Here is an 8564-nt window from a genome sequence, read left to right on the forward strand (position 1 = left end):
GTTCCCCACTTCATGATATCTTTGTTTGGTAAATATAGGTTTCTTTTGAATTTCCTGGGACTGAATATCACTTATCTCACCTATTTTCATCTTGATTTCTTTCAGTTTTTTTCTTTTTTTTTTGTATGATTTGTTCTTATTTTCATTTTCCAACTTCTTCAGCTATAGTTCCAACATATTTAACCTCTTCTATTTTAACTTTTTCTGGTGCGATAAGCAGGACATTATTATCCCTCTCAGCACTGCCTTGCATACACCCCACAGCACAGATGGAGAAACCTCTCCATTATCATTTTCCTTTTGTATGTTTGCATGTCTCTCTTCATTTCTCCCATGAGTATGTTTACATTTAATCTACACCAGGGATATCCAAACTTTTTTGCTCAAAGGGCCAAAATCTAAATGAGATCCTGGTCCGCAGGCCAAATACAATATTTTTTTTTCATGTCATGAAAAAAAAGGAGAAAATACAGAATATGGTTTAATTTATTTATTTTGATTATGTATTCATTCGTGTAACACACATTAGTAAGAATAAAAAGTAAATGACATTTGTCTTTGAAAGCTTTAACAGAAAGGTCTCACTGGCCATTTTGAATTGAAAAACAAGAGCCAGCTAAAACAAACTTTTTTTTTTCATTGAAAACGACAAACCTAATAAGAGACGTGGAGCTGGTCTTTTGACTTTGTCCGTTTTCCACTGCTGTTGTTGCTCCATCTTGGCTACCTAATAAAGACAGCTAAAAGTATCAGAAGTGAACTGTAAAGACTCGGCGGAATTTTCTAACACAAAAAGAAGCCCAGGGTGGACTCACTTGTGGGTTGTTTCACCGGTGTGACTGATCACAAAACTCACGGTTCGGATCGCATCAGGGTTTTAGGGTCACTGTTCAGATAATTTTTTGGATCAGTAAAAAGAAAAAAAAATGGGGAAAAAACAAGAAAATTAAAAGCCTTACTTTTTTAAAAAGCTTTAGAACATATATTTAAGAAAACGTATATAAAGTACTGTAAAGCATAAATATACTCTTAAGATATCTTTGAACATTAAAAAAAAATGTAAAAACATTCAGGTAAAATGTTTATGTCTGGAGACCAAATCTACAAAAACTGAGAAAAGAATGCTTAATATGCAGCAAACCCTCCACCACCCCCCACACTGTCCAAATTAAATCTTGAAGAAAAAATTAAACTCAAACTTTTTTTGTGTGTATTTATTGCTGTATTAAAACTACTGGGGACATTTAAATATTTCAAATAATTATTATCCGTAGTACATGTGCAGATGAGGCACTGCCATGCCCACTTTTCCAAACAATTTTTGATCATTTTGGCTTGCCGTACTGACTGCACGTCCTTGTAACGGAGCAGCGGCTGTGGGATAGTTAATTCCCCTCACCGGGACATCTGGACCCACACATGGAGACGTGTGGTGCATCGATGCTTTTATTCAGCTCTTTAAAATAAACTAACCTGATCTCTCAGTATGCACGTCATCCATGACAGGTTTGAGAACATTTTTGGACGGAAGCTCCTCCCATATACGTTGAGAGGATTCTACTAGTATTTAAACACATCATATAAAAAATCTAACTTTACAGAAAAGAATCTCACATCCCCTAGTGGGGTCATAACTGATTTGTGCGTAAATAAAGTTTCATCTGCGTATATCAGGCAGTTAGTTTGTACTTAAAGATTTGAATGTGTAGGAGCGGTTTTGAATCTGTAGTTTTTAAGCTGGTTTGATTTCCACTCATGTATCCATAAATTGTCTTATACATTTGTACGTTTTGGTATTCAAGTATACACGTAAATAGACATTTTCAAGTACACAGTTTTGCACAAAATGTAGTGTATGAGTTGCAATCAAAAAATTAAGCACACATAAATACCAAGTTACAAACAAACAGGGAGTCAGGGGTTACAAATCATGTGTTACTCACACACAAATGTTTGGAGAATGTTTTCTCTCCATACATTTTCATCTAACAGGTGACTTAAAGAAGAAGTTGAAGACTTATGTGAGGGACAATATCTTGTTTTTTTGTAGATGGCCAAAAACTTCATTTATTAAGTCCACTCTGTAAAATGATCTATGTAACCAACTGTCAGGAGCTGTTTATTAAATCAGCTTTAACGGATCCACATCACCATGCTCGTTCTTGAGGAAAAAAAAAAATGAACAGAGGTTTTGTTAGTTCACTGCTGTGTGGCATTCAGGTGTTTGCTAACTTCATCACTAATATAACTAAAGCAGTTATCGCCTCACATGGATCAAGAAAGGGTTGCAAAGAATGTCCTAACAATTTGGGTTCCACTTATGGAGACAGAATACTCATGAAATCAATCTCATTCAGAGAAATGTATAATCTTTCCAGTGAATCAACTTTATGCTAAGAAACTGAAACTTATTTTCTCCTGTAGATCTCAGTCCCAGTGTTACTGGAAATTATCAAATATAGATGTTTCTGATAGTTTCTTTAGAAATACAAAATAGAGATCAATATTTAAAATATGCTCTATTAAAACAGATTTCTGGAAATAACATAATTTAAGTGTGTCTCTCCTTTGTAATACCAAACTATTTTTCTAAATCTGGCATTAAAGAAAGGTGTGCACTTTAGTGCTAGTCAATGACATGTGGAGTAGATGTCAAAAAATGATCACTTGTTGACTAATAGTTTAAAAAAATTAAAAGGACATACGGGAAACTTATTAATTAATTTTTTTTATTTTATTTCATTGTAGTTATAAAAAATGTTTATTTTTCTGATGAAATCAAATCCTGAACAGAGTAAATATTTATGTAAATGTTTATCCATGCCTTAAAAATTAAACCTGTTTGTAACTTAGCACTATGTCCCATAGAAAATCATAAACTATGACGTGTAATAAAATCACCTTGTTTAATTGAGCTCTTTCCTGACCGACACTGTGACTTCACCATTTGTTTGCTAATGATTTGATTTCATTATCTTGCATTCTAACACAGGAAATGCTCTCAAAGACATTCACTTGTATAACTAAATATTTTCTTCTTGGATTACTGTAAAAGACCCTTTCCTCTTGAATCTTTAATGCTAGCTCCCACTACCTCAACACAGACATTTTTTAAGTATTAGTGGTTTTAGTGATAATATCTGTAAGAGGTGTGGGGCGTGGTCTGAGCAGCACCTTGGAGGAAATGTGTCACTGGTATGCAAGAGAAGCTCGGGTATAAAACGTGGGACCTCCTTAGTGTGGAACAGTGTACTCATCAGTACATTGTTTCTGCGTGAAAGCTATTCTCCAGGTCAGTATTTATTTTGTGTTTTTTTCCTAAATTAAAAGTTTCTATCTGTAAAACAAATTTGCGTTCAGAAAAAGGTTTTTGTCAAATGATTCCTACAGTTTTAAAGGTTGATTTGTGTGACAACACTCATCTTTTACTACTGCAAACTTATTTATAGCTGAATTTGAAAGTTTCTGCATCACCAAATTTGTCTTGGTGAATTTTTCTTTGTCTTTCAAAAAATAGCATCAAAATAAACAAAGAATTTGAGAATTAGTAAGAAAACCAATTAAGTTTTGAAAGTTGCAGTGCTCTTCAAAAGAATGTTAACTACTGCTGAGCTCTTGTGTTGGACAGATTTTACTTGAGTGACAAAAATAAAATTTTTCCTCATACGTCAAACACAACTTTCACTCCTAAAAGTCACCACAGCTTGACTAAATCTAACTGATCTTCTCCGTTTATCATCCATCTCTAGCTGTGAGGTTTCAGTGTCTCAGCCATGTCTTCCTTTGTTGCCCCGTTCAAAAATCAACAATACTTTGACCTGAAGAATTACTGCATCAAGAACAAGAAGCTGTTTGAAGATCCAGAGTTCCCCGCAAACAATTCATCTTTGTTTTATAGACAACCACCTCGTAGTATCGTGGAGTGGAAACGACCAGGGGTGAGTCCCAGTAAGAAAAAGTGGTATAAAAGGATATTTAAACAATTGCCATTTTCCTTATTTGGAAACATAATATTTGTTGAACAGGCTGGGTTATGTTGCAAATTCTAAATATTTATTTGCAAGCTCTTATCAAAAATATGCTATATTTCTTGCTAATGTTTTTTTGTTTAAATAGGAGATAACCTCAGATCCTCGTCTGTTTGTGGAAGGTATCAATTCCCATGACTTGAATCAGGGGGATGTAGGGAACTGCTGGTTTGTTGCTGCGAGCTCATGTCTTGCTCTGAAACCAAACATATGGGAAAAGGTGAGTTTCACAAAACTGAATTGTCGGTACATTTATGCACTGAATGATCAATACACTCTGGGTGCTACTTTTTAAATTTACAAACTGATTTACCTTTGGTACTTTGTGATTCATGTAATCTAAACTAGTCACCACTGACTGAACTTTGACAATCACACTAATCAGATGTTAATGTTTTAAAGTTTACCTTCAACATTTGCCAATATTTTAGCAAAAAAAAAATGGTTTGAATCATAATGCCTAATATCTCTGTGGCAAATCTAGTTGATTAAAATCCACCTAAATTACTGCTTGCTGAAGACCAAAACTGTATAATCTTTTTGGGTTTCAACACCTAAAGGTGCATTCACACAGAATGTGATTCGTGGGGCAAAGGCATCCGGTTTCAATGTTAAGTCAACGGCATAACTGCGAATTTAAATTTATCTGATATGATCTTTAAGTCCTGTGGCGCAATTTGAGCGATGAACGCAATGCGAAGGTTTGGCAGCAGTTCAATCTGAGCAACTAGGCGCAAATTAGGCGGCAGATTTGCGGCACAAATAGCATTCGGTGTGAAAGTTACTTTAGTTGTTGTGACTGCTGTCAGACTAGAAGGTTGTGTGTTAAAATTCTAACAGACTTAATTTTTTGGACCTTTCTACTCAACACTGTAACTTGTGGGTTGGTTTGAACAACAATTTCAGACTAAAACATTTCAACATATCTTCTTTTCTTTTAAATGTTTCCAGGTGATTCCCGATTGGGAGGAGCAGGACTGGGATCCCAAACATCCAGAAAGCTATGCCGGGATCTTCCACTTCCGGTTCTGGGTCTTTGGTCAGTGGACAGACGTGGTAGTGGACGACCAGCTGCCTACTATTAACGGACGCCTGATCTACTGTCATTCAAACAGTCATAATGAATTCTGGAGTGCTCTGTTGGAGAAGGCTTATGCCAAGTCAGTACACTTGATTTATGGACAAGTATTTCTCCCTTTCAAAAATATATGTTTTTTTATTAGAAACAAGAGCGTTGTATAATGTTGTGTGAAAAGTGCTATGTAAGTGCAATGAAAGTTATTCCAACCACGCTTGTGTTCTTACCCCAGACTCTATGGCTGCTATGAGTCCTTAAAAGGAGGAAACACTGGAGATGCTGTGGTGGATTTCAGTGGAGCTGTATGTGAACCCATCAACTTAGAGGAAGAGGCTTTCTACAAAGACAAAGAAAAACAAAACCATCTATTTGAGAAACTACTCGATGTTTATAAGCATGGAGGGATCATCAGCTGCAGCATCAAGGTATCTACAGTACTTTAAGATTTTGAGTCTCTGCTTTTTGGATACTTTAAATGTACTTGTTCTGCATTTTACAGGCAGAGCGGTATGAACTAGAGTCCAAGTTGGCAAACGGTCTGGTAATGGGGCATGCATACTCTGTGACAGGATTGAATAGAGTTCGTTTAGGTCATGGGCAAAAGCCGTACTCCAAGACTGAAACTATTCCTATGATCCGAATGAGAAACCCCTGGGGACAAAAGGAGTGGAATGGACCCTGGAGTGACAGGTGAGCTGGAGGCATGTTGAGGGAGATTAAAAACTGTCATTACAGTGGTTGTACTTGACACTGACAGATGAAATGTCGAGAATCCTGAGCAGTTTTTTTTATTTTATTTTAATTGTTATCATTTGTGTCATTTGTGCAAATTCTTCTGTTTTGTTTTGGGTTGAAACTGCTGAGAAATTGGAACAAATACAGATGGTCAAGAGTTTTCTCTAAACTTTTATTTTTCTGACGTCATATTCAATTACAACTTATTAATGAGATTATGAGAAAGTGTTAAACTTTAGATTAAATAGGATGATTCTTTTAGGAAATGTTTTAGTTGTCATATTGGAGTCGATCATCCACCATTTTTACTTATCTTGTGTTTTGTTAGCTCTGAGGAATGGTCCAAGATTGGCTATGCAGAGAGGAATAACCTTGGACTCACAGTAGAGGATGATGGGGAGTTCTGGTAAACATAAAATATCTCTAAATCACTGCAGTCCATTTCTGAGATTAACATAAACTTTTAGAAAGTTCACTAACACCAGGTTTGTTCTCATCCACAGGATGTCCTTTAAAGACTGGTGCAGACACTTCAGTTATGCAGATGTTTGCCACATTGTTGATCCTTCACTCACTAACATCCATACATGGAATAACGCTTTGCATTTTGGGAGCTGGACTAGACATGATGATCCAGTCTTAAACCGCAGCGGTGGCTACAATAGCATGACAGTACTGCAGAACCCACAGGTACAGCAGATAAAAAAAATGGCTGCATTGCTGTTAACACAAAAACAAATTAGATTTAAACTGTCTTTTGAATTCCCCTTTTCAGTATGTGTTTGATGTGACAAAGAAAACAGATGAAGTAATGATCACCTTGCAACAAAAAGACCGGAGGATCCATAAAAAAACTGGTCATGGAAAAAATGTGGCCATTGGCTTTGGGGTTTATGAGGTAAAATCCATATTTATAAGTTATCCTACTATCAAAGTTGACTAAATTCAACATTCAACATCTAAAATTCATTTTCAAAATGCATGGCTGAGACAGATCTTACTTCACCCTCGTGCTCTCTTATGGGGTCCAGATGACCCCAATCTTACATCGATGTGGGATCCCTCCCATGACAAAGGTGGACAGAATTTAAAGATAGATAAAAATTCCTTAAAAGAAAGTTCAGTGCGCTGTGTTATGGAGTCCAGATGACACCACTTTTAATGTCAACATGCTTAGGGTAGCACAAGGATCAAACAAAACAAGCTGATGAGCATGACAGTTTTGGACATAAAAGTGAATGTCCTGAACAATTTGTCATCTTAAAGTCTATTTCAATCAAATTTTACTCTTTTCTCAAAGCATTCCCAATGGTCTTTTAATTAAGATTGTTTTTTGCTAATATTTAAAAAAATCTGCACTCTATTCCATGACATAGTTTCTGCAGAGTAGCTGTAGTTCATTAGAAATTCACCTCAGAGTTGTGGACGGTACTATTGAAGAGAAGCAACCCCGCCCACTACACATCATTCATCTGTTAATTATGCTCTCCCGCGAGATTGTATCCCCTCACACCCCCAAACCTAATACTAAAGGTGAACCAAAAAGGTGAGCAATATCAGAGCTATCCAGCCGTATAGACAAGGATTATTAGGAATATTAAGCCATTGACCTATTTGTCTGTAAGTGGATGCATCAGTATGGAGCAGAGCAGGAAGATTGTGGCCTGCTGTAGTAACTTTTATGTCATATCAACTTTTTTTTTTCTTTTAAACCCATGTTTTTCTCTGTTCCTGATTCACTTTGACTTGAATAAAGAAATTAGGGCTTGATTAATCAATTTGAATAGATTTAAGCTTAACAGAGCAATAATCGGTTCATAAAAATATTAATCCATTTAGTACGTAAAGCTAAAGTCCGCTAGCTTGATGCTAGCAGAACTGTTAACAATGTTAATGATCTGAACATTTTTGTTAGAACTTGATATACTGTTAACAATCAAAATAATTTACTGATAGATTTTACAGTATGTGAACTGTATCAGATTAAAATAAATATATTCAAAACATGTAGTAGATTATTAATGTATTTCTAAACAAATGAGTATAAATGTGTAAACTCAAAATTGAAGGATTGAAAAAATATTTTAAAAAATCAGAATCTAATCAATCCTGGCTCTTGTGAATCAAATTAAATTGTTTCTGGAAATAATAATCGATTCCTAACCCTAAAAGAAATCCTCAGAAAAGGAAATTTTTAGCTTAATTTTCCAAATATATTCCCTCAACCATGAGAAAAATGCCACAAAAACATGTAAAAGAAAAAAAAAAAAAACAAGATTTTATGAAAGTGGGTCTTTAAAAAAAAAAAAAAAAGTATATATTTAAGTAACTCTTTACTAAGCACTTTAATGTTACAATCCCTTTCAAACACTGCCGGCAACATACAACTACCAGGAGCAATGGGAAGTTCAGTGCTTTGCCCAAGGACACTTCGACACATGGGTGGGCAAGGTGGGAACCGAACCTGCAAAACCCCAGTTGGAAGTTTACCACTCTACCTCTGTACTACGGGTGCCCTGCACCTTCCAAGGAAAATGGACTCTTTTCCTTGTATCAGTTATGTTTTATGTCTTTTTGCTTGGATGCTGCTGTGTTTCAGTTGCCTTTCAAAGGTATGATCATTAATAATACCAAAATAATGTTTACATCACTCCTTGGGGCCTCTGTTTCTCTTGGGTTCCCTTCTGCTCGGCGGGGGTGGGCGGCCCCTGCCCTGCTTCTTC

General features: G+C 35.9%; 1 protein-coding gene and 1 long non-coding RNA gene across 2 annotated transcripts in view; one reads left to right on the forward strand and one right to left on the reverse strand.

The window, feature by feature from the left end:
- Positions 1–3742: 3742 nt before the first annotated feature.
- Positions 3743–8564, forward strand: part of LOC112143032 (calpain-5) — a 26735-nt gene continuing 21913 nt past the window's right edge. Inside the window, exons 1-3 of the mRNA XM_036215164.1 lie at positions 3743–3938; positions 4117–4248; positions 4980–5188. Coding sequence (XP_036071057.1) covers positions 3774–3938; positions 4117–4248; positions 4980–5188 — 506 coding nt within the window. The 5' untranslated portion in view covers positions 3743–3773. The remainder of the gene's footprint in view (positions 3939–4116; positions 4249–4979; positions 5189–8564) is intronic.
- The window catches only part of LOC112143039, a 20740-nt gene continuing 16300 nt past the window's right edge, over positions 4125–8564 (reverse strand). The window contains exons 2-3 of the long non-coding RNA XR_002918679.2: positions 5334–5443; positions 4125–4224 (exon numbers count right to left, since the gene is read on the reverse strand). This is a non-coding gene — a long non-coding RNA (uncharacterized LOC112143039). The remainder of the gene's footprint in view (positions 4225–5333; positions 5444–8564) is intronic.

Source organism: Oryzias melastigma, linkage group LG14, assembly GCF_002922805.2.
Source record: "Oryzias melastigma strain HK-1 linkage group LG14, ASM292280v2, whole genome shotgun sequence".
Lineage (NCBI taxonomy): Eukaryota > Metazoa > Chordata > Actinopteri > Beloniformes > Adrianichthyidae > Oryzias > Oryzias melastigma.